Genomic DNA, 26,092 nt, shown 5'->3' on the forward strand with positions numbered 1-26,092 from the left:
AGTCCCACCTCCCGCTCAAAGCAGGGTCAACTAGAGCAGGTTGCTCAGGGCCATGTCCAGTTGGGTTTTCAGTATCTCCAAGGGTGGAGACTCTACAACTTCCCTGGGCAACCTGTCCGACCACTTTCACAGTAAAAAAAGTTCTTCTGATGTTTAGACAGAATTTCCTGTGTTTCAGTCTGTGCCTATTGTCTCTTGTCCTTTCGCTGGGCGCCACTGAGAGGTGGTCTTTTTTACACCCTCCCATTAGGTATCTGTACACTTTGATCAGATTCCTGCCCTGAGCCATCTCTTCTCCAGGCTAAACAGTGTCAGCTCTCTCAGCCTTTCCTCATAGGAGAGAAGTGTCAAGGCCTTAACCATCTTCATGGCCTTTCACTGAGCTTTCTCTAGTATGTCCATGTCTCTCTTGTACTGGAAAGCCCAGCCTGCACACAGTGCTCCAGGTGTGGCCTCTCCAGCACTGAGTAGAGGGCAAGGATCGCCTCCCTCGACCTGCTGGCAATGCTCCTCCTAATGCAGCCCAGGATGTCACTGGCACCTTCTTTACTGCAGGGGCATGTTGCTGGCTTGTGTTGAATTTGGTGTCCACCAGGACTCCCACGGTTTTCTCCACAAAGCTGCCTTGCAGCCAGTTGTCCCACCAACACGTACTGGTGCGTGGGATCGTTCCTCCCCAGCTGCAGAGCTTCACACTTCTCTTTGTTGAACTGCATGAGGTTCCTGTCAGCCCATTTCTCCAGCCTGTCGAGGTCTGTCTGGATGGCAGCAGGACCCTCTGGTGTATCCTCATCCCAGGAAAAATCAATGTTCTTTCTTTTCTCTTAAAAAAGTTTAAACTTTGATATACTTAATGATGACTTTTTCATCCTTTTTATTTTCCCTGAACTGACTTCAATGTCAGCTGAGTTAAATAAGAATTTTAGATGTGCAAAAGAATAGAAATCCCAGTCCTTTACTATTTTGCCAGTCCTCTAACTGATCCACATAACACAGCAATCCTTAGAGGAATACCTTTAGAAGATCTCTGTTTACTTACACTCTTTCAACATATGATTGAACAAAAATGGATGATATTTTTCCCTTCAGAAAGAAGTTTTACTCTAAAGCTAGATTCTTTTGTGAGAGAAACAGTCATGGGCTTCCTCCAAGTGCTGCATTGGTATATTTTTCAGTGCAGTGCAACAAGCAAGCTCCCTCTCTAATCTAAATGGAATAATAAAATGTTTCAGCTATTTCAGTCTTGCTGTTCTTTTGGGGAAACAATTATCAGCTATGTGATACTATATTACATTCATCTAGAAATTTTCTGTAGCTGACATTTCCAGGCTCATTTTCCTTACGACTTTACTTACAGCAAATTAGTAGTTATCAATTTGATCTTGATTTTAATTTTTCACCAAATTAGATTTCCGGGGATGTGACAGATCTAATGCTCATTATATGTGAATATTTCAGCACATAAGCATAAAAGCACCCATGTGTTTAAATCTTGTTTATACTGGCCAGCATTCCTCATCAGTTTATTCAGAATAAAATCTAAATGTTAAATACAGATTTTGTTCTCTCATACATTTTCATGCAAAATAGTTGTGGAAATTGCCTTTGCCACTAGCAACAAAGTCTTTCTGCCAGGGTATAAAGGAATCCACCTTGATAAATGTTGTGAAATATTTAAAGCTACTTGCAGCATAGATATGCTAAAAAACTTCAGGAAAACAGCTGAGTGGGAGTTACTTGTTTCTTTTCTTTAGCAAGCCAAATAACCGCAGATAAAAGCTACTTAGACCCACCTAAAATGTTTAATATTTATAAGTTAACAGCGTATGCAGAGCCTGAGTGCCTTCATTTTCTGTTTCGTTCAGCGTGTTTTTAGAAAAGTATCAAATAAATAGGTTTAATTTATACGCGATACTGAGTGTATTCCGTTTGCATGGATTTCCATGGGAGTTTAAGAACTCAGTGGAAACAAACTCTCTTTCCTTAATTGAAAGTGAATTCATTAAAATCTTAATTATTGGTATTCTTTCATACTACATAATTTTTTTAATCTGTCTGCTGGCTTGCTCATTCACATGCAAAGGGGCAGGAGGAAAAGTTTGTTCATTTGTGTGAATTTCTGCCAACAGATGGGCTAGTTGACTGTATGGATCCTGACTGCTGTTTGCAGAGTTCTTGCCAAAACCAGCCTTATTGTCGTGGACTACCTGATCCCCAAGATATTATCAGCCAAAGTCAACAGTCACCATCTCAGCAAGCTGCCAAAGCATTTTATGACCGGATCAGTTTTCTCATCGGAGCAGACAGCACTCATGTCATACCTGGGGAAAGTCCTTTTAATAAGAGGTGAGCATGACTTATTACTTACTCATGAATACAAAAGAAATTGAAGAGTGCGTGAGATTCACATTTAGGAGAGGATCCACTGTGACTGCAAATTTCATGGCATGGACTTTCAACAGAAACCTTTTCTCTTAATATATCAAATCACATATTTTGTCTCATTTCCTGCAATATTCAAATTGCCAGTGCCAGTAGGTTGCAGAAGGTACTTGCCATGCTTAGTAGCTGTATTCTAACAGGGCACTTCATTAATGATTAAATAAATCTGTATTTAACCAGTTGATTTGGGCTAGCACAGTTGGAAATACATCAAAGCAATGAAAACACTTCAGAAGGAAAAGCAAAGCTGCACTTTTTAAACTGAGCTCACTAAATAATATAAATTATGAATTAATGTAATAGAACTGTTAAGTGCACGACAGTATAATTGCATAAACTATTTGACTGGTGCTCCATGAAGCAGTAATGACCTGAAAATAAACCAGTAACAGGAAGCAGGTGTCTGGGATCTCACTGAGTGAAGGAAGATGATTTACCCTGGAACTACTGCGTTTGCAGTAATTTAACAGCATTAATGTGTTTGGGCACAGCAGTTGATTAAAACTTGTTGCACAAATGTTCCTTATTGCTCTTTTAAATTTTGTACTTCATAGTCCCTGCAGTTTTACAGATTGCTTTGATACTAATTGAAAAGTACATTGTTCTTCAAGAGTCTGCCAGAGGTGTGACTTACAGTGGGAACATCGAGAGTTTATAAGTTCTTAAAATTCTTCAGTGAATTTCTGGTCTTAGTAACTCAGTACAGACAAAATGAACGAAAGTAAGATCAACAATATTGAAACAAAATTATTATCTGTAGATTTCAAGGCATTTGTTTATACAGGGTAAATTATGTGAACTTGTAAAAGGGTTAGAGTCTCAGGAATATCTTTTTAATGGTAGTTGATACCATGTAGAGATGCATGTGTGTGTGTTCGCTCTACTAGCTTTTATTCATTCAAAAGAGAATGAGAAAAGCAAATTTGTAATTTGATCCTGCATCTTTTTCACAGTCTTGCATCTGTCATAAGGGGCCAAGTATTAACTGCTGATGGAACACCACTCATTGGAGTCAACGTCTCCTTTCTACACTATCCAGACTATGGATATACAATCACTCGCCAAGATGGAATGTAAGTTTCCTTTGAAGCACTTCTAAGTCATAAAAACAGCAAAGGCGTTACTGAAGAGCTGCTTGTAAAAATAAGATAATAATAAAATAATGGAAACAAAAGACATGAAAAAAGTGATTGACCAAAGTTGATTATATACTTTAGAAGTAGAAGGGCTTGCTTCATATAAACGCAGCATTCTAAAATCTCCATCCTCTTGGTGCAGTATTATGTAATATAATTTGATTTCAACATTGTTCCGAGTAGAGCCGTTCTGCCTTCAGAGCAATACAATGGAATGAAGAATCAGTCCGTAAAATGGAGGCTGTGGATGGCTTTGGGAATTTGCTGACTTATTTGCTAGCCCTGTTGGGTTTTTTTTTCTAGGTTTGACTTGGTAGCAAATGGTGGTGCCTCTCTGACGTTGGTGTTTGAGCGATCACCATTCCTGACACAGTATCACACAGTATGGATTCCCTGGAATGTCTTTTATGTCATGGATACCCTGGTCATGAAGAAGGAAGAGAATGACATTCCTAGTTGTGATCTGAGCGGATTTGTAAGGCCAAACCCCGTTATTGTGTCATCACCTTTATCCACCTTTTTTAGAATTTCTCCGGAAGACAGTCCTATCATCCCAGAGACACAGGTAAAGTGTGCTTCAAATAAATAGCATTTTGTCACAGGCATTAAGCAACCATAATGAAGAGAGTGCAAACTGCTGTTTAAAAATAAATAATTCTGACTAACTGCTAAGAATTTGCAACATGATTATTTTCAGACCAATTTATTTATTCTATGGGATGATTTTTAAAATTTCATCTGAAAAAAAAGGTGTGAAAACTTGGTGTACACTAGTGTGTGGGTTTGTATTTGTTTGCATAATTTAATTTATAGATTGTCTTCAGCAATCAGGCACTGGCCCGTCAAAATGGACATGCTATAGTACATCTTACTTTTTTGACTGCCTTCTTGTTGGAAGTGCACCTCAGAAACTGAAAATGAAAGGTGTTTTTCCACTATGTCTGAAAGACCCATGCAGTTCAATTTATCTGTTTAGTCCTAATAAATAACATGACACTCAGATTTTTACAAACTAAGAGAATTCTCTGTAACACCAAGGACAGGCTTACAAGCCAATGAGCATGCGTGCTAATCTACTTTTTCAGAACTAGTAATAGCCAAAGCAAGACTTAATATCAGAACCTTGGTTTAAACAGAAAGAGCTGTGGCTGGAATGTTTTTTCTGTAACATAGATGTATTAGATTCCTCTGTGTCAAATAACTGATCCCTAATACAGTCTTCCTCAATTCTTAAAAGCAGAGTTGCATTTCAAGAAGTAATATTTATCTCATTATTGATTTTGTAGAAAACTTTTCCTGGTGAAATAGCATTCTTTCTCCTTTCTCCCCCTCTCCTTTCTCTCTTTTCTCTCCCCCACGTTCACAATGTCATAATTACAAGGGCACTTTTTTCCCCATTCACTATGAAATGTCCTTGTCTCTTCAAGGGAAACATAGAAAATGTATTCAAATGTTTTCATGCAGAGCTCTTAAGAAAAGATCAAAATCATTAAGCAATTCATGGTAGGAGCAGGTTTAAAGTAAAGATGTAAGGAAATTGCAAATAAATGTTCATACAAATCTAGACTGTGCTAGAAAATTGTTGCTTTTATCCTCACTATCATTTCTGTGCCTTTGATAGTTTTAAGTCAATTAAAAGAAAGTATTTGCAAAACACAGTCCACTGAAGAACAGCTCTGATTTACTTGTTTTGGCAACAGATGAAAGATTCAGTTCCTGAAGTGATGGAAAATGGCTTAGATAGATGGGGTATAAATCAAGAAAAAATTAATAATAGAAGAATGTCAGAAAATATGTATTTTCAAAAAACTCTTGTAATGTCTAGGTAAACAAGTCATTTCATGAGCAGTGGGACTAATGAAGTCTAGATTCCTACTAATTCCCACCCATTGCTATAATTCCAGCTATCTGCCCCATCCAGTCCTTCCCCCACAGACTGCATTCAGCCTTTTTTTTTCTCATGGGAGTACCAACTTTGCTACTTCTTCCCTACCTGAACCCTTTCTTTCATAAACCCTAAAGGAACTGAATTATCTTTAGAGATTTCTACTGTTATTTCTGGCTACCAGCTTCAAAAGTAGTGAGATGGGAGGGCTGACAGGCAGGACTGTTGGGTCAAGTTGATTTTCCTAGAAAACCAGCCAGAAGGAAAGATCGTATTCTCAGCAGATCCTAGGCAGTTGGTGTTGATGGGTCATTTATGATGAGATAAAAATAATAGTGGCGTTATGTATGCAAAAATCCAGTTCTGGTACTGTGTAAGAAATACATCAAGGACTATTTTCTTCTATATTCTTCGCTCATCACACGTGTAATCTCCTGCTTTGGCAAGTGGGAGCTGCACAGCTGTGCCTGGGACATACCCCTTTAGGCTCAGGTTCCCCTCGGAAATGCATAATGCTCAACAGTCTGTCTCCCAAACAGTTCACTACTCTGATAAAAGATGGGCAGAACCAGATTCCATTCAAAACTGTCTTCAGCTCTGGAGGAACTGCTGTAGACCTTTTCATAAAAAAGGGATTATGCCAGTTTGAAAGTGTGGGAGACTGGATGAAGGCACAAAGAAATAAACTGTTTCCCATGTTCCTTCAGTCAGTATTAGTCACCCTGTTCGTGTGGTGTGACAGCACTCACTGTCATGTACTTAGGAGAAAATGATGTGCTGCTTGTAATCATCATCCCTTGAAGTGCTTCATCATCCCTTGGAGATAATGTTTCCAAAAGAGTGTACTTAGTGGCTTATGAATCCCACATTGATCACAGGGGGAATTAAAGTCTGTACCAAAGAAGCAGCACAAAAAAAACCTGAAAAAACAAGGCAAGCAAGGGGAAAGAACAAATGCAGTGGGTAAAGGGGTGATCACAGACCCAACAGATCATTACTCAAGAGGGATGCTAATAACTAACATGTTAACTAAATTTGGACTACTTAGGCATGACTTTATCTACTCTTAATTGCAAGTTAGCATGCTCTGCCTAGACTTAACTAGCTGAGATTAATCAGTGTGGAACAAGACAGTGAACTGCATGCAGATGAAGGAGATCAGGTTAAGCTGGAGCTGCTTATATGTGTTAGGTAATATTGTTGCTGTCTGTTTCCTAATATAATAAATGTCTGTTTGCCACATATTGTAGTGTGGTCTGGCAGAAACCCACATGTGAGTCACAATGAGCAATTCTGAAATCGAGCTTTTGAGACTCTCCTTTCTATACTTCTATTATCCACTGTTATGTACGCTTGCAGGATGCCTTCTGCAGGTCCCAAGCAGCTTGTTTCCATCACCTCAAGTGTGTAGGAGAATGAAAACTGAAAAGTTTTCCTTCAAATTATATGTTCAAGGTTGCCCACTGCTTTTTTCTTTTTCCTTTCCCTTGACACTCTCTCACTACTGGCAATACTGTACAGCAGAAGCTGGTAAAATTTATTTAGCCAGAAGAATTCAGTGTAAAATACGGGCCTCAGTGACTTAATAAAAATGATTGTTTGTAACTTCAGGGTGGCCAGATTTTCAGCAAAGAAATTAACCTATTTTATCATTTAAGCAGGCAGTATAATAGTATGTCTAGATATTCTAGGTATTCTAGATACATGGATGCTGCATCCTAGTTTCATTTAGCTAAAATCTCTTAGAACTTCAAGTTTGTACGGAGAAAAAAATGGAGATTACTCTTAGAGCCAAATATCTCCCTTTATGTGTTGATGCTTTTCAGCACATTTTCTGGTTTTCTTTTCTTTTGCTTTCTATTTGAAACTTTATATAGACCTCTTGATTTATTGTTTTATGGACACATGTTTAGATTTCTTCCTATCCCTGTTATCTGTGATATCTCAGCAATGTTTTAAGTCTAGAAAAAACATGTCTTTTTTCCCCTTTTCATTTCTCCTTTCTTTACATTGTTAACTCAAGGTTATTTCTTTATAAGTTCATTTAAGAGCCTCAATTCTAGGGGAAGTCTTTTTTTAAAAGGAAAAGATTTTTCCATCCTGAAGTAAGCAGCTTCAGCTTCTACTTAAAGAAGTATAATTTTAGTACTTCTTGGTCTCAAAGTTTGTCTAATAGCAGTAGTTGCCTCATGAGGTACTTAACAATATGTACCTGGATCTAAAAATGCCATCTTTACCCTTCTCAAACCAAGGTGATGTTACATTTTAATGCAGAAGTTCAGCTGTTGCTTCTTGGCAAAGAACTTTTTTCTGACATTAGGACTGAAGTTTGCACTCATTTGTGCAATTTGTTCTCAAATCTTCTATTGAAGTTGCTCATTTTGCCAAAAAAATCACGGCAATACAGCAGGTGTTTTTCCCCCTAATTGAATTAAATTCCTTATTCAGGGTTCTTAATACCATCACAGCATATCACTTGAATCATATTATATTTTGGAGCAGGAAAGCATTCCAGAGCCTGGACAGCTTTAGTCCTGCTGGCCGCAAGAGAGGAGGAGCCCTGCACAATTTATGTGGCTCAGTCACCAGCTTGAACTATCAGGACAACAAACTCTGTCTTTGTGAAAATTGAGGTGACCCTTATCTCAGTCCTGTAGGTTAAATATTTCATAGCTGTCCTTCTGAGAAGCTTGATCATCCATAAATAAAACATCAACTGTTAGAATTTGGTGGTTGAGCTATAAGTCAGTCCCCTTAGGATATTGGCCTTTCTGAAGGTAGTTTGATACTCTATCTGGAAAAGGTGAAGTACAGACAGCTTGGTTGTGTTGGTGATTCCTGATGTGACTTTTATACCCAGTGACTTTCGTGATTGCTTTACAATTGATGTGTTGGCATGGCTCCCATAGGATGCTCTCTGCTGTGCCTGATGATTTAAGTTGTCAGATGAACATTAAACTGTTTAATTCTCTTTGTAATGCTTGATTGTGGGAGAGAGATTGAGATGCATAACCTTACCTCTACATTTCTAAAGTTCTCAAGAAAATAAGTTACTACAGGGTATAGTTTATGGAAAGAAGGAAGATATAAGTCAGATTTCCAGCAGGTATTTGAGGCTTCTGCAGAAGCTAATAATAGGGGTTTGGGTTTTGTTTTAAACCTCACTGAGAACTGCATGAGTGTCCTAGTTTCTAATTTGATAGTAATCCAAATACACAGCAGAATTTCTTGGAAATTGAAACTTCAGGGTGTCCTCTTTATTGCCTGTTATCTCAGCCAAGAGTACTGGAAGACCACCTAAGTGTTTAACGCTGCTCTTCCACAGTTGCAGTTGTAAAAGAAGCAATGGTCGTAACGGGAGACCAGTGAAGTCCATTAAATTGTGCCCTATTGCAAGCATATTATTTCTTTTTCTCCTCTTGCTTACAGAGACCTCCATCTGTTAGACTAGTTTTAATGTGCAGTATATGAGAGTCCTGCTGATGTCTTGAGGAGGAATTTGTCTTTTGTTCCTAGGTGGTTTGTGTTTTTCCTTCAAAGTCTTAGAAAAGGAATATGTTCACGTATTCCCTCTAGAGAGAGGGGGTTTTGTTTGTGTCGAAAAGATTTGCTTGTTCTCTGGCTTAGATACTGTGCATATATTGGACTGAGGGAGAGCAGACTAGATTTACAAACAGATAGGATGCCACTCTCACCTCCTTCCAAGTGATGGTACTGCTTGTCATTTCTTCTCAGTGATGGCAGGGTCTTGGTGGGGAAAAAAGAAACATTCGAAGATTAAGAATTTTTAAATCTGAATTTAATTTGTCTAGTATCTTCCAATTCCTCCTTTACTCCCTACAGGTCTATTATAGTCTTACTGGGGAAGAAGAGTTGCATGCCTACATATATCAGATGTAAATAACCATTCGTGCCAGACAATGAGTCAAAATACTATTTCAGATTATTTTTTTTTTACAGTTATTGGGAAGGAGATAGATATAATTAAAACCATATAAATCTTTCTTTATATCCCAGCAACAGTGTCAACATAGAGGATGGTATAGCTACCTTTTGCCCTCCTCAAGAGCATAAGCCACATTATTTGACCCTACTCAACACAGTCAGTTGTTTAAAAGCAGTGTCCAAGGATTTCTCTAGCATAGAAAGCTAAATTAGCACTTCTTTAGTAGCCAGCTTTTGATCCCACTGAAGTCTCAAGCCTAATATTTGTGACAGTGCTCTCCCTGAAGTCTGCTTTCCACTAACATTAGTGTTTGGTCTTCAGACTTTAGCACTAGGAGACAGGAAAGTAAAATAAAACTTTCCAAATTTACTTCCCCAAGAGTGCTCCTTTGACACCACCAGGGCTCTGGGCTTGTGCTTCAGTATCCTTCACCCTCTCCTCCCACCAGAGACACATTATAAATGTGTCTAGATACTTTTTTCTTTTTTCTTTTTCCTTTTTTTTTTTCCCAATAAGCTGGGATACCTGGTAGCTGTTCACCTGAAGCACTGGCTCTCAGTTTATCCTGGCTGAGGTATAAGACAGTATAGACTGTCTTCATCCGCGTTACACAGAAGCCTTTCACATCCATCCATCACCCACGAAAGCTCCTCAGCTCAGAGGAAAAGACAAGGTAGAGGCGGGGGGAGCCTTTTAAAAATAAAACTGAATCATTGCACCTCTCTGAAATGAGAAAGTGGTGAGCTGATGTCTGAGTAGTGAATATTGATCAGGAAATATGGAAAAGCTTTCCCTGAGGCATCCTACTTATCTATCTTCAAAATAAATGGAAGAATGCTCTAGTTTAAAGTATTTACAATCCACAGGTAATGCAAATAATAAACCACCTGAAAGTCCTTCCTGCTCCTACAGGAGCAATTAGACTTCCCAGCCCAAATCTGAAGCTTTGCGGTGCTTAGAGGCTCTACTGCCTTTATTACGTATCCATAGTTGGGACATGGGTGGCAGCATAAGAAGGGGCTATTTGCACTTAGATGAAAGATGCTTTTTTTGCCTCTGTTGGAAAAAGCAGTTGGGAATGTTTTCCGTCTCTTGCATGCTTCCTTCCCCCCATAAAAATAGAGATCTTTGAAATCCTTCAGCAGAAAGTATCAACTAAGCAGCTTCAGTATAATGAAGAATTTAGACTTTGCTTTTCAAAAGAAAAGGTGAAATGTTGTTATTTATTTATGTGTTTTTTACATTATTGAATGAACGCCAGATTTAGATGATACTTTCTAATGGATTGTCATGCAGCATCATGTCAGGCCTCCTTTTATGATAGCTACATTGTTCTGTTTAATTTCAAAATCATTCAAATACTGCATTTTTTTCTTACCAATGCATAGGTGCTTCATGAAGAAACAACAATACCAGGAACCGATTTGAAGTTATCATACTTAAGCTCCAGGGCTGCAGGATATAAATCTGTTCTGAAGATTACTATGACCCAATCTGTTATACCATTTAATTTAATGAAGGTTCATCTTATGGTGGCAGTGGTGGGAAGACTTTTCCAAAAATGGTTCCCTGCCTCCCCAAATCTGGCTTACACTTTCATATGGGATAAAACTGATGCATACAACCAGAGAGTCTATGGATTATCTGAAGCTGTTGGTATGTGCGTTACAGAGGTTTTTAGCATTTCTACTGTTACCTTGAAAATAGGGAAGCACATCTCAAATACTTGTATCCATTAAGTAGAAAATGTTTAGCAGAATAAGACTGAGAAATAACGATGGATATTAAAATATATTAGAAAATACTAGTCTAAACATTGAATTATAAGAAAATAATTCCTTCAAAAGGAAAAAGAGACCACCGTCATTTTTCACTTCTAGTTCTTCCCCATGAAGTAGCCCTCAGCCTCATAATACAGCATGGTATTTAGTCTGCATGCTCCTTGTATTTTACAGCACAATAGCATTCTGCTATACTTCACAAAATGGGTTTCCTCTGTACCTGTCCTAATCCACTTACTTTTAATAAATAAAATTATTTTAATAACCCAAGATTGCTTTTTAAAGGATTTTGGAATTCTGTTAAGTGTTTTCAATATATCTAAGGAAGCCATAGGGATTTTCAGGTAGCCTGGGAGAGCAGAAGAACGTATGTAGTTTAAGGAAATCACATTGTTTAAACTCTTCTTCTGAACAAGATCCTATACTTAATGAGGAAATTTACTGTTATTTCAGTGTCTGTAGGTTATGAATATGAGTCTTGCTTGGATCTAACCCTCTGGGAGAAGCGGACTGCCATTTTGCAGGGTTATGAACTGGATGCCTCCAACATGGGTGGCTGGACATTGGATAAACATCATGTATTGGATGTTCAGAATGGTAAGGAGTTAATTTTCTCTTGCTAATTTTAGTACTCAACTGCGCTACACTTCAGGTATCTCATTCTAACATTCAGACGTTTGCTTTGTTATTTTAAAAAAGGAAATTATGGAGTATTTTGCATATGGTAAATGCTTTGAGCTTCACAGTGTATGTCATGTTTCTTCATCCTATAAATACATACGCATTAATAATTTCATCTAACAGTGTCAGCCCGTGTTAGATCTGCTTACCAAAAAAAACCCAACCCAAAAATGTTGAAATTGTTTTTAAAAATTGAGTGATGCTAAGGAGGCACTATTTCTAGAGCAATTGTACGTGTCAGCATTGTTATTGGAATTAACTGTTTGTACATTAACGGTATGTTGAACAATGTTTTCACTTCCAGTTTTCACAGTGAGTGAAAATTAAATGTCAATAAGAGGCATTCCTGCCAAACTGAGAGCTCTTCACTCCCAATATTAAATCCCTCATTTATACAGGAGGTGTTCTTCATGTCATGATATCCCCAGTCCCAGCATGGCTGCTTGTGGGAGCAGTTAGTGCATGGGTACCATGTTTTCTGGAGGACCAGCACTCATTTACACTCTCCTCTCATTTAAATCCTTCCTGAGGTGAATCCTCCCTGGGATGCTGTGGCTGGCTCAGCACACAGCAGCTGACGAATGATGCTGCCTTCAGTCAGCATGGGCACTTGTGCCCCCTGTTTCAGGACAGAGTCCAGTCACTAGTGAATGAGTCTTCCTTAATTTCAGTGAAAGGAGCAATACACATCTATAAGAACTGTGCCTTGACACCATGGTAAATTTGTCCGGTGTGCTACTCAGCAACTGTCTGGAGGGTGCCATGCTAAGAACATCCCAGCTCAACACTGAACAAGAGGAAATTTGGAAAAATTGGGCTGGAAGCATGTGAGAAAGGTGGAATAAGCAGAGTCACATGGCTCAAGGTGGGAGTTGGTCACACTGGATTTTTATGCAAAGTAGGAGCCCAGAAGTAATGCAGTGGGAAGAACATCACTTCTGCAGTACCTGGTGTCCCTTGGAGGTCTCCCACTAGTACATGAGCTTATTTTGTATGATATGCTAATCACGACCTAAAGCATTGCTTCTGACTGGTAGAAAAACAAGGTAACGAAATCAAGGGGAAAGGTGTCATTGTACCTAATTTAACATGTCAGAAAAAACCTGTGCAAATTATTGTTATGTAATCCATCTAAAAATGTAAAGAGTATAATTATAAATATATATTTAAGATTGATTCTGTTCACAAGGTAAATTGATGGCGGCTTTAAATTATGTTCAAGAGTAGATTTGACAAGTAATGACTTTTCAAAGTGACGTGTGTCTAATTGAATAAACGAAGTGGAGAGTTGTAATGACAAGGTGGATGAGCCAGAGAAATTTATTCAGAAGAGAGTGCAGACAGTGTTTGTACGGACATCCTGAACTACTGCAGTAAATAGTCTAATGTACATCTTTTAGTCTGTGATAATAGAGGAGAAATGTGAAGGACCAATTTTTCAAGGTAATGACAGAATAAATCAGGTGCAAATAGTGCACTGTGCTGACTTGTGGAATTCCTCGGATGAAAATTATAGAACTCAGCTATTTCAGGCAAAATTATGGTGCAATGATTGTCATAAATGATGTAATCGTAGGAGAGGGGATTTCGTATACTGTTAATGCATTCTGGCTTTAACTATTCATGAAAAATACGTTCTCCCTCTTTTGATTTAGATTACTTATTTAGATTACTTGTCATTAGGTTTCCATAAACCATTTTCATTCTTCCCGATTTTATCATGTATATTGGTTTTACGTTTATAGTCTCCTAAATTTTATAACATTAAAAAGTAGTGAAGACACCTAAAACATTTAAAGAGGAAAACAAAGTATTTTTTCTCATATCTTTCAGTATAAAGAGTGCATTGTGGGAATGAGGAGAGAAAGAGGAGTACATCTTAAATTCTTCTATGCATCTCAAAAGAGAAATGTATCCCTCAGCCTCAAACTGCCTTTGAAACTCTGGGCACGCAATCAATAAGACACGTATCACTCTAAAGTACAGAGTGCCGTGTGGTTTACGTGGATTATACCACGGAAAGACATATTGTGTCTTACGAGTATAACCATAATAGCTGACCCTTTGTAGACTACATCTCAGTGGATTCATTGAGAGATAAAATAATGAGGGTCCTGGCAACATTTTAACACACTGTAAAGTCACACTTCTTTTCCTAAGACTGAAGATTTAACATAAGGCATGCATTTTTCTTCTCAGATTTCCTATGGAGGCTATAAGGAAGAAAAATACTGCTGGCACATTGCTTTGTCTTCACAAAATTATTGTTCCTTTCATGCCTCAAAGCAGAATTAAGTTTAAGAGGCAGGTTGGCCTGGCACCACATTTTTTTTTTTTGCTGTTTTGACATTTTTAATAACTGCCTGTAACTGCAGACATGATATTGAGGCAGACTTTGTTGCAGTGGTACATTTTTGTTGTGAGCTGAGTAAAAAGTCTTTTATAATGTAAAATTGAGGCGATCTCCCAACTTTTTGAAGTTGCTCTTTAATATTTACAATTGGCAGCAGTAATCAATTTTAGATTACATTTGACATCATATTCATAATTAGTTATAGTAGGACTTTAGGAATACAATTTGCAAATATATTTTTTTCTTTTTTATAATATATGGACAGTTAGAATTTCAATCATTTCTGGGGAATTTCAAAACTGTAAAGATTTAGGAACACAGACCTTGATTTTATTCAGTATACCTTGCATTTCCTTCAACATGACAATTTCTATTCTGAATTGCAACTATTAAAATTATTACCATTTTAAAATAAGAACGACTGAAAACTTGTTTGGGTTTTAAATGCTAGTATATTTAGTGTGTCTACTACCTTTTGTGGACAAGATAATTTAATGCTTTGTGTGTCTGTGACTTAAAGATAACTATAAATGTTTTAATAGAGTCTGTTACTTGTAGTGAGAAAAATATGGTGGCGAAATAATTAAAAATCCATTAAATTGTTAATTAACTAAAAGCATATTTAGAATATTTATGCATCATTTTATGCACATACATTCAAAGTTTTTATAAACTATTTTTTGTTTTGTGTTTTTTATATTATCTGCCAGGAATCCTCTACAAAGGAAATGGTGAAAATCAATTTATATCTCAGCAACCCCCAGTTGTTAGTAGCATTATGGGCAATGGAAGACGACGCAGCATCTCCTGCCCAAGTTGTAATGGTCAAGCTGATGGTAATAAATTATTGGCTCCGGTTGCCTTAGCTTGTGGGATAGATGGCAGTCTTTACGTGGGGGATTTCAACTATGTTCGGCGGATATTCCCATCTGGAAATGTAACTAGTGTTCTGGAGCTAAGGTATGTTTTTTTCTTATCGTGGAGTTGTGAATTACTGTTGCAAACTGAAGTATGGAATAGATTTCTGACGTTGTGCAAGCTAGAGTTTCCAAATGCTTTTGGGAACAAAAAAAGTTGAGTCAAAAGATTTTAAAACATTTGAAAAAGTATTTAAAACTAAAAGGAAAAAAGTTTACCCCGGTAAAATATTCTAACTATGCTTATCTAAACTGAGAATTTAATGTACCCAAAGTAATTATTCTGTGGATTTTAAGAGTTAACCTACATAGTCGACATGAGTGGACAAAAGACAATCATTCATGACTTCACTAACGATAGATGTAAATGTTGCCTTCTTTTCATCATTTAACATCCTTTCTGAATGTTTTTCTAATAATGTTTTTCTGTTCTTTTTTACTTGCTCCCACCAAGAAATAAAGATTTTAGACATAGGTAAGCATTCCTTAAAGAAGATTTATGTTTTTCTAACTGTTCTTTTTTCTTTTTTAACAAATGAATGCTTATAATGGAGAAGTCATTTCTGAGATGTATTACTAGAAAAGAGGAGTATTTTTCAAAAATAATGAGTTCATATGTTTTAGTTATGTCAGCTGTCAGGCTGTATCGTCCTTTCGGATACGAGTTCCTCTTTTCTCATCACTCTCTGTCCACAGTCAGGCTTCTTTTTATGCTTGTGTATGCCCTCCTTTGCTATCCCCTCATCTCTGCTCACTCCTGTTCTCCTTGCTGGCAGCACTTTCGCTGATCCTATCAAAACTCACTCATTAATCAGGTACCCCAAATACAATGAGAATGGCTTATAAATAATAAAATTATAAAAGTATCAAATGAGTTCATTTCATTAGCCTGTTGGTGTTGAGCCTTTTCAGGCTCACATTTAACAGATCTGTTTCTTTAATGGTGAACTTCTCTTAATAGTGAAATTTGAAATTGTCCCATAATAACACAACTCCAGGATTTAGGATTTTAAAGTACACCAAGATTCATAAGACTGGTCATAAAAACAATAGTAATCAGAGGGATTGTAGTACAACATTCGTCCGCCCTGGCATTCAGAAGAGAAGAAGGTGGATGCTTAAAATTGCTTTGCCACAGCAGCCAGTGCTCATAAGGAGACAAAAACAGAGTTATGCCAAAATCCTGTTGGATGCATGAAACCCTACAAGACTTTGTAGCGGAACCGCTAAGTATAGGGCTTAGCAGCCCCGCTGGTCCCCTTTTCTCCTTTTTTGCTGCCAATTGTTTTCTTTCCTTGTTTTTTAAACAAATCCCAGAGAGTCGTATCTCAGTTCCGCTTTTTTTAAAATTCACTTTTCTTTGGACATACTTCTTTGTGAGAAAGGGTTTTATGTTTAAAAAAGTATGTTTCAAATGTGTTAGGCAAAAAATTCCATGACTAAATACAGTGTTTGCATCAGTGCTAATGACCAAAATTGGGAGTTGATGCACAGTCTAGCTGATTTTGTGATATTTTCCAGGTGTGACGCAGAGGCAGCCTCTTCTATTTGGTGGTTTTAGGTTTTCACTATTACGTTTAATTTGCATTTGTTCCACTGCTTTTAAAAGAATTATATCCCTTGTGGTATCACAAAGTTGTGATTGCAGCTGGATAAGACATTGTCTTGGCAAATGTATGGAGTACGGAATAATACTCAAAATGGGAATTAGAATGGATAAATGGGATTAAGGAACAGATGCATAATGAGGTTTGTTTTGCTGTGATTTAGTAGCAACACGCTCTCCTGCCTCTGGCAGAACTGTGGTCACAAGCTCAACTGCGGCATTTCGGAAACTAGATCCCTACATATAAGAAAATTTGGTGAGGGAGAACATTGAAGCTTTTCTCCTTTATTCATGCCTACACATGCCGAAGCTCAAGGTAGCAAAATTGCAATCATACCGCACAAATTAGTGTAACAGCATTTTCATGGGCCTGTATAGCAGCTGTAAAGTGGGGTTTCCTCCTGAGGCAGAAGGAGGCATAGAGGACCGTGGAGAACTGGCTCTGCAGGAGCGGTTGTGGAGCCAGTAGGCAGGAGGTGGGGAGCCCACGGTGCAGCCTGATAATGGTCTACTATGAGTTTGAGTTTTCTCTCCCATCACACAATGTTTTCCCAGTGTCCGCTCCTAGCCTTAGGGGTTTGCTGCTCAGGAGCTTCCTAAGCCAAGAGTGGCATCTTTAGGCTTAATATCCCCGGCAGCTTTTTATTCTATTAATTTAGCTGATTTTTATTTAACATGTGTAAACTTGTAGGATCCACCAAATCCTGTTGCCATGGGCTCCCCAGCTTCCTGAGACCAAATAGCTTCTTTTGCCTGCGTGAAGTTGTGCAGAGCCCTGTGAAGTGCTGCAGACATGAACGAAACACTTCCGTCTGACCTGTAGGAGAGGGGGGCAAACTGTCCAGTTTCACTGGCAAGTCCTTCAAACTGCTGAGGAGATTTCTAATTAAACTGCAGTTTGGAAAACAGCCCTCAACAGACCACATTGCAATATATAATTACTAGGTATCGAAACTAAGAAAATGCACTAAAATATGCATTCCCCAAGTAAAACTAATGAACGGAGCTAAATACTAGTTCAGATCTATTATCTATTCAAGCATTCAAATTTCCTCGTCTGTAAACACAGTGCTTCGGTGCAGAGTGATGTGCCTCCCACCTCAAGGAGCCTGTACTCTAAATTAGAGAGACGGTGCTGATCAAATTTATCCTCTCATGTACCAGTGACCTAACATTTTTTCAATCTCAAAGCTGAACCGATATCTTTATACACACTGCTGCCTGTGGGTGATTAATGCTGACAGGCATTCATGGAAGAAGTAATTTTTAGAAGGACTTTGAAGGCAGGGAGGTCATTTGTAGGCTATGGCGGTATCCCAAGTCTGTAGAGAGCCAGAAAAAAGTTTAGCAAACCATAAAACCAGCCTTGAAGGTGTATGGTTTAGAAGGCACAGGGTGAATGGGAGAGAGAGGGGCACTGAAGCAGGAGGAGTATTTTTTAAAAATTTATGCGTGGAGAGTAATGCAGGTGATCTGACAGCTGAAGAATTAAAAGATTGGCATAAGCAAGATAAAAACAATGGGAAATAGATCATTGCAGCTCTGTGCACGTGTGTGCGCACTTTAAGTCTGAAGCACTTATTATTATTTGGCATAGATGCAACAAGTTAATTTGTAGTCAGTTGTCTTTACAGGGCCCATGTTGGTATGTAGCTGCATGTTTTGCAGAGCTACTGACAGCAATTAGGCGATACTGAATGAGTCAAGAAGTCACTGACTGTGGATTTTATTTCTTTGCATTTGTTGTTATTGGTAGAAGGCAGACGCTTAATATCATTTCAAGCTACAATGAAATAGAACAAACTCTGTGCAGCTTTCCAGCTGCTGACTGCTTATCCCTGTACTATTTTTGAGATCTGCATAGTGCACATGGATGTTTTCTGGCTAGAAAACAAACGTGGTTTTCATTGGACAGTTATTCAGTTCCTCAAATTGTGCCTTGCTCCTGTGAATTAATGGGGTTTTTTCTATCAGCTAAAGCTGCCTCAGCTGTTTTAACCTTAACTTGAAATGCTGAAATTAACCCTGTTGTGTTATCTCAGAAAGGAGCCATTAGACATTTACATATGACAAGTTGGAGAGTTTATATTGATTCAATAATAATATCCTACGCACTCTCAAACTTTGGGGTTTTTTTTTAATAAAATGAGAAAATAGTCTTAAATGATTAGCTGGTTGGGGTTTTTTTGATGAGGATACACTACTTACTATGAGAACTCATCCCAAATAAGAAAAGCTTTTGTCATTTTTGTTGGAATTAATTAGAACATAGACATATGTTCATATTTATGAAGAAACAGCTTTAAAAATTCTTTTTAGAAATAAATAATTGTGTTAGGCATAAATTATTTAGTTGATATTGATTTGATTACTCTTTATTCCAACAATTGAAAAATATGATTGAGGCAATGTTAGATGAGTTGAAGAGAGGTACTTTAATTTAGATTTCAGTAGTATAAGAAAGGACTTTATTTTAAATTACAATGAAATAAAATTTAATTGCACATTTCACATTTTGCAATGTGTTTATATTTGAAGTGTCTGCACAGTTTCTTAAAGACCAAAGTAATCATGTAAATGGGTATAATTGAATTTGCAGTCTATAGAGGTATAAATAATCCGTATGCTACAGAGTGATCATATTAAATGATCTCTGCATAAATTAAGGTTTCGAAAATAGTTTTCAACTATTTAGCACATTGGCAATAATAGATTTCTAACAAACAGAAATTTAAAGCAAGCCTACATTTGATTGTTTTCAGACATGCTGTACAACACTCAGCTCTACAGCAGAGCTTTTTAAGAGGTGCTAAACACTGTGTATTTGATTTCATTAGTCTGTTTCACTTGGTTTTTTTGTTCTGAACCAACATGTTAAAAGTCTTAAAACCAAAGAAAATCCTATTTATGCAACACATTTTTTCTGTGTTTTTGTAACTGCCTAGTTATAAAAATCTGTCCCTGCTAAAAGACATAATTTGTTCACAAGTTGTTCCTGTTGGTCTCTTGTTGCTTTTTCCAAGTGGCAGTACATAAAAATGTGTTACATTAGCACAGTTATGTATTTACAAAACGTGAAGTATAGCATTCTGCAAACAGATGTTTGGCTATCACCAAGACTGGTAGATCTGTTTAAGCAGCGCTTTTGCAAACATCAGAAGTGGGACTGGCTGTTCAGACACTCTGCTTCAATCTATTAGGAGAGCATCTGAAATTACCTCCTGTATTTACATGACCTTATTTCAGCTCTTCATGCCGTAAATTAGGTCAGGATTCCCAACTGCAGTGGGTTAAGTTTCTACATCATAATATATCAACCCAAAAGGTACTCTCCAGGGCTGGTTTTTTCACCAGCAGGGGAGAAAAGACAGTAATTCTCAATTATGTGGCACCAGTGGAGAGGCAAAATGTACGTTTCTAGGAAAATGGTTAGCAATATATATTTTCACTGTAATAAAGACTGTGTTGGCATAGTTAGCGGGTTTGTGCCAATGTGTACAGTTATTTGAAATATGACTCCAAGTTAAGAAGAATGGAAAAGCTCCGCTCAGTGCTCTGGTGGAAAAGATGACATTTCCTAATGCGTTAAATCATGCATATCACGTCTTTGAAAGCCGTGGATTAAACAAATACTTATGAAGGATGTCTTATCTCTTGCCTGTGAACTAATAATACAAACTCTGCCTTATCTGTTTATGAATTATATAAACCATGCACCCTAGCAGCCTTATATAAATTATAATAAAACAGATAGGATGATAACAGCAACAAAGTGTAAACGAGGGCTGGGGTCCTGCTGCAAAGTTTGGAACTGGATCAAGGTTCCCAGAAAGCCTGCGGGTTTTTAGACTCCAGTATTTTGATTTGGCCTATTACCGACACAGGAGCTGTCTCTAATTACAGAGCATGGAACAGGCCTGTGAGCATCACGGACAAAATGGATCTTCTGTGCCAAAAGAATGAGTGGTCTAGATTGGACTGCCTGTGACACAGGCAAGAAACGTGGATCAAAAAAGCTTTTGGGGCCATGAGCTGTGCTACCTATGCCTAGAGCATCACCGTTGGTTTTAACTGTTTACGTATTATTGCACATTGCATATGAACTGAAACCCTTTCTTTTTGATCCAATGTTCAGTGCAATTAATAACAGCATGTGCAATGTATGATTCCATTTTACAGCAACAACCCAGCTCACAGATACTACCTCGCAACTGACCCCGTGACAGGAGATTTGTATGTTTCCGACACAAACACGCGCAGGATTTATCGGCCCAAGTCGCTCACGGGTGCGAAAGACTTGACTAAAAATGCTGAGGTAATAGGAGGAACAGGAGAGCAGTGCCTGCCATTTGATGAGGCAAGGTGTGGTGATGGAGGCAAGGCGGTGGAGGCAACTCTCATGAGCCCTAAAGGTAAAAAGAGTTATCCTCCGTAACCTTCAAAACAGTACAAAAGTTCAGAGCCAGGGGCATGATCGTGTTTAATTACTGAACCCAGTAGTTGGCTCCAAAAAGTAGTTTTCAAAAATTTTTTCCAACTGGAAAGACCGTTGAGGAAGAGAGCTACTGGGGACCCGGGTTGAATTTTTACGAAATATTTGGCTTGCATGGTTATTGAGCATTTTTAAATGCTCATTTAGATTATGTGTTTGACAGGCAATGGTGAAGATTTAAAATCGGCATTGGTTTTGGTCCCACTTATCCCATGTTTCAGGTTAACTTAAAAGCTAGGCCCTTCTCAACACACAACAGCAAATGAACAGCAAATGCGATCAACAGTAGTAGATTTCATACTGAATATTGGTTTATTATGCAAAATACATTTACAAGCTGTTTTACTACCTACTGCCTAAGACTGTATTTTCTGTCCTTAATTTCCACTAGCTACATACCACTTATGCCCTTAGTTATGGATAATATATTCACCGCTAGTACAAAAAACTAACTTTTATTCTATTCACTAAAGGAATAGCAATCGACAAGAACGGGTTAATCTACTTCGTTGATGGGACCATGATCAGAAAAGTGGATCAGAACGGAATAATATCCACTTTGCTTGGCTCCAACGACCTGACCTCAGCACGACCTCTAACCTGTGATACCAGCATGCACATCAGCCAGGTACTTTTTAGCTGCTGCTAATTTGGAAAGCTGAGCTGGGGCTAGAAATGCATATGCAGCTTTCTTGTCCCTTAAAATAAAACTGGGTGGAGTGCGTAGTGGGTATTTAACAGCAGAATTTGGGGAGAAAGAAACCTGTTCCAAGGGCATGAATCACAGTGTATTCTCTTAGCTATAAATGCAGCTGTATTCAATTTTTCTGCCCATAAAGTTCAGTTCAGTTTAGAACAGCAAAACTATCAGCAGGAAACATTAAGTCTGGTAGTAAATACTGGGAGAATGGCAGATCTGTTAGAACTATCTTGGCATGTTGATGTTTTCTGAATCGTTAACAGCCTACTAGAGTGAATGAAAGGATATATACAGAAAAACATTTTTCTATTTGTCTCAAGAAGCTTCTGTAAGTAAGAAGGGACATCACTAGTGCTATGTTCAAAAATGGAATCCGGTACAGTCTTTCATGATCTGGAAGGTAGTAAGTTATTTTTGCTATTACAAGAATAGAAGATGAGTACTGTCCTTAAAGTACGTATTTAGACTTTGATATCTGTCTCTATTTTTATTTATACATTTGTGATACAGAAAAGTATAGCATTTATTGGAGGGGAAATTCAGCCTGTATTATAGTTCCAATGCAGCTGGCTTTTTTTCAGTATCATAGATGTCTGAGCATTGTTCCCCTTGCCTCCCTGAAAAGCTTTAGTTTGCTGCATGTATTTTCATACAAGTTTTTGTTATGATTGCTTACAGCAGATGAAAAATATCCTGACAGCAGTGTCTAAAACTGAAGGTGAATTAATTCATTTAATCTGCACTGGTTAACTGTTTAACAAAACTCTTCTATTTGTTAAGGTTCGTCTGGAATGGCCTACAGATTTAGCTATCAACCCAATGGATAACTCCATTTATGTTTTGGATAACAACGTAGTTTTGCAGATCACTGAAAACCGTCAGGTTCGCATTGCTGCGGGGAGGCCAATGCATTGCCAGGTTCCTGGAGTGGAGTACACGGTGGGAAAGCACGCTGTACAGACCACGCTAGAGTCAGCAACTGCCATTGCCGTGTCCTACAGTGGGGTGCTTTACATTACAGAAACTGATGAAAAAAAGATCAATAGGATAAGACAGGTCACAACTGATGGAGAGATCTCATTAGTTGCTGGAATACCCTCAGAGTGCGATTGCAAAAATGATGTCAACTGTGACTGTTACCAAAATGGAGATGGCTATGCTAAAGATGCCAAACTTAATGCCCCTTCCTCCTTAGCTGTGTCTCCAGATGGCACCCTGTATATTGCTGATCTGGGAAATATTAGGATACGGGCCGTGTCAAAGAACAAACCCTTATTGAATTCAGTGAACTTCTATGAAATTGCTTCTCCAACTGACCAAGAGCTTTATATCTTCGATGTCAATGGTACTCACCAGTACACTGTGAGTTTAGTCACCGGAGACTATCTGTACAATTTTAGCTACAGTAATGATAATGATATAACTGCGGTAACAGATAGCAATGGAAATACTCTTCGTATCAGACGGGATCCGAACCGGATGCCAGTAAGAGTGGTCTCTCCTGATAACCAAGTCATCTGGCTGACGATAGGCACTAATGGATGTTTGAAAAGCATGACTGCGCAAGGGCAGGAGCTTGTCTTATTTACCTACCACGGCAACAGTGGACTTCTGGCAACTAAAAGCGATGAGACTGGATGGACCACTTTTTTCGAGTAAGTACATAAAATAACATCGGATGCTGTATAGTTTTATTGAGTTCTACAGTATTATTTGAAATATTTCTGCAGACTGATGAAGTAACTGTAAAGATGACCCTTGATAACAAAAAGCACAGGAAGATACTTTTTGTTTCCCATACTGTCTTCCTCTATCTGACTTCTTCTAAACATTGGGTCTGAATAATTTTAAATTCATTATTTTGAATTTGAGTTTTATAAATTGAAATAATAGTGAGACAACATTTCACTCTTGTCAAGAAAGCTGTAACTCAGACAACCACGATTTTGTAGATCTGCATCAAAAACTAGATTTTCATTCCATTTGCTCATTAGATTGACATTGTTCTGCAGCAAATACTGACAAGAAATTTGTCTTCACTACTCAATATTTTTTTCTTCCTTTTTTTCTAAGTAAAAGCATGTCTGCATGTTCTTTTATCCAAAAAAAGGCTGAGTGGGTATTTTTTTGAAGTTGTAAAAGGTTTTGTGTCACTGAGTGGTGAATATGCAGGAAGGATCTCCTGGATGACACGGCAGGCTTTCACACAGGTGGACCTGGGCAGAGGAGGCTGAGAAGAGAAATGTGGGCTGTGGGGGGAAATGTCATTCCTGTAGGAATAAACTGAAAACATAGAGACCACCGGCAACGTGTGGTATACAGGTGCGAACACAACAGCAAGAGGTATTGGTGGAACAGTAGGGCTTGTAATTTTTCCAGCCTCAGAAAAAATCTTTTCAGTGAATTGCTTTACCTTGTGTTACAGTCATTAAGTCATCAATGCCTGTTCATAACAGCCGGATTAGCAAAACATTTTACAGAATCCTCAATTATATTGACTAAGGAAGGTCATGACAATTTATAGATAAACTAGTAGAACCTGAGAGATCATGTACAGGGTTTATAGGCAACTTCATCCCCAAATGAGCTGAACTATAAACTGATATGCCAAACAAAACGTAACAAAAATGCAGCTTAAAATACACACAATTTATTTCAGAAAAGATCGATGTAGAATTAACAGATTTTTTCCAGTCATCTCTGTCAACTGGAAAAATGTGTATTTTTAAATACATGAAAGACATGCTAAGGTTGGGTAAAAATGTGTCTATGAAGGAGTGGAAGATATAGAGTTAGTATGATAAGTAAAAGTGTTAGAGGGCCCTGAGCTGAAGTATTCAGGATTACAAAGGGCATCATGAAAATCCCTTAAGTCCCTCTTCTTTTTCTTCTTTTTTCCCTCTTCTTTTCTCCTATCTTTATGATGAAATGCAGTAGCAACTGCTGCCAAGGTCAGGGCCTAAAAAAAAAGCTTTCAATTCAACACACATGATAAAGAAAATAAAGTGGCGGTGTCAGGCAGTGGCAGCAAAGCCAAACATCTGTGTTCTGAGATAACTTCACATTTCTGTCAGCGTACATTTGGCTGAGGCAGTATGCAGGAGGGCTCTGAGCACCTGTATCTACTCTCCAGCCTTTACATATGCCCGTCAGAGACACGAGAGCAGCAGGTGCTGCTTTACTGCATATTGTGTCCTGAAGTGGAGACAGGGCTAGAAATGCTGATCCCTAACAAAGACAGCAGGTGGAATGGTGCTGCTGCCAGCTTTAAGGTATTCTTACAATAATCTGTAAATTGGCAGGGCTTTGGTAGCGGGCACGTTCCCAAAGCATTAGTGCACATCTGTAATATTTAACTGTGCACTGGTGCATCCGCTGCGTATCTTTTTAGGTCCTGCCAAGAGGACATAGAAGCACAGTGAGGATACGCAGAGGAATCAGAAACTGTTAGTCAGGAGGGCATGTGTTCTCCTTCTCATGAGTTAGCCCTGTCCTGTATGCTGAGAGACCAAAGCACAGCTTCGGATGGGCTGGGAATAGTCATCCGTTTCCACCGAGAGTAAATTCAGTGTTTAACTGTGACACACACAACCACTTGTTTCCAGCAGGTGAGTTGGGCAAGCCAGTCAATTTGGGGGATAGTGAAGTCCCTTACTGAAATTGAGGCATCTGCTGGGTACAGCAGGCACTTTAAATCATGCTGGCATTCATACTGGCTAATTGAGGACCTAGAGTTTTAATCAGGGCAGTAATTTCTCACCATGTTGCCTGTAGTTTTTGTGTAGCCTACTGTGGTGTACTGCAGAAGTAGCTGATGGCTCCTGGATGTATCTTAATGGCGTCTGCGTGATCGCAAAAAAGTGGATATTATATTCACTCTTAAGTGGTTGATAGGTGTATGTTTTTCATCACAGGCAGAATTTAGGGTACTGTGTGTCATGAAGTACGTAGTTATTTACTGAGTCTGTAAATAGCCATCTTTGACACCTGATCTGCTTTCATGCAGACATTCTGATCTGAGTTAGGTTACGTCCAGCTGGCTTACAGAGAACCCAGAGAGCAGGCTATTCCCCTCAGTAAGTATTACTATTATTTCCAAGCTGCTGTTTATGCTCTTCCTAAACAATTACCTCTGACCAATGTCTCGTTAGAA

The 26,092-nt window shown here is 38.3% G+C and overlaps 1 protein-coding gene across 23 annotated transcripts in view; it reads left to right on the top strand.

The window, feature by feature from the left end:
- The window catches only part of TENM3 (teneurin transmembrane protein 3), a 485,679-nt gene that overhangs the window by 426,750 nt on the left and 32,837 nt on the right, over window positions 1-26,092 (top strand). For 18 of the 23 annotated variants that reach the window (XM_069787531.1, XM_069787526.1, XM_069787548.1 and 15 more), the window contains 10 exons: window positions 2,130-2,346; window positions 3,396-3,515; window positions 3,882-4,143; window positions 10,798-11,065; window positions 11,644-11,787; window positions 14,935-15,184; window positions 15,596-15,616; window positions 20,927-21,159; window positions 21,713-21,867; window positions 22,720-23,594. In XM_069787531.1, coding sequence (XP_069643632.1) covers window positions 2,130-2,346; window positions 3,396-3,515; window positions 3,882-4,143; window positions 10,798-11,065; window positions 11,644-11,787; window positions 14,935-15,184; window positions 15,596-15,616; window positions 20,927-21,159; window positions 21,713-21,867; window positions 22,720-23,594 — 2,545 coding nt within the window. The remainder of the gene's footprint in view (window positions 1-2,129; window positions 2,347-3,395; window positions 3,516-3,881; window positions 4,144-10,797; window positions 11,066-11,643; window positions 11,788-14,934; window positions 15,185-15,595; window positions 15,617-20,926; window positions 21,160-21,712; window positions 21,868-22,719; window positions 23,595-26,092) is intronic. The other 5 variants (XM_069787558.1, XM_069787571.1, XM_069787708.1 and 2 more) reach the window with 1 other exon arrangement.

This window comes from Haliaeetus albicilla, chromosome 1, assembly GCF_947461875.1.
Source record: "Haliaeetus albicilla chromosome 1, bHalAlb1.1, whole genome shotgun sequence".
In the NCBI taxonomy this organism is placed as follows: Eukaryota; Metazoa; Chordata; class Aves; order Accipitriformes; family Accipitridae; genus Haliaeetus; species Haliaeetus albicilla.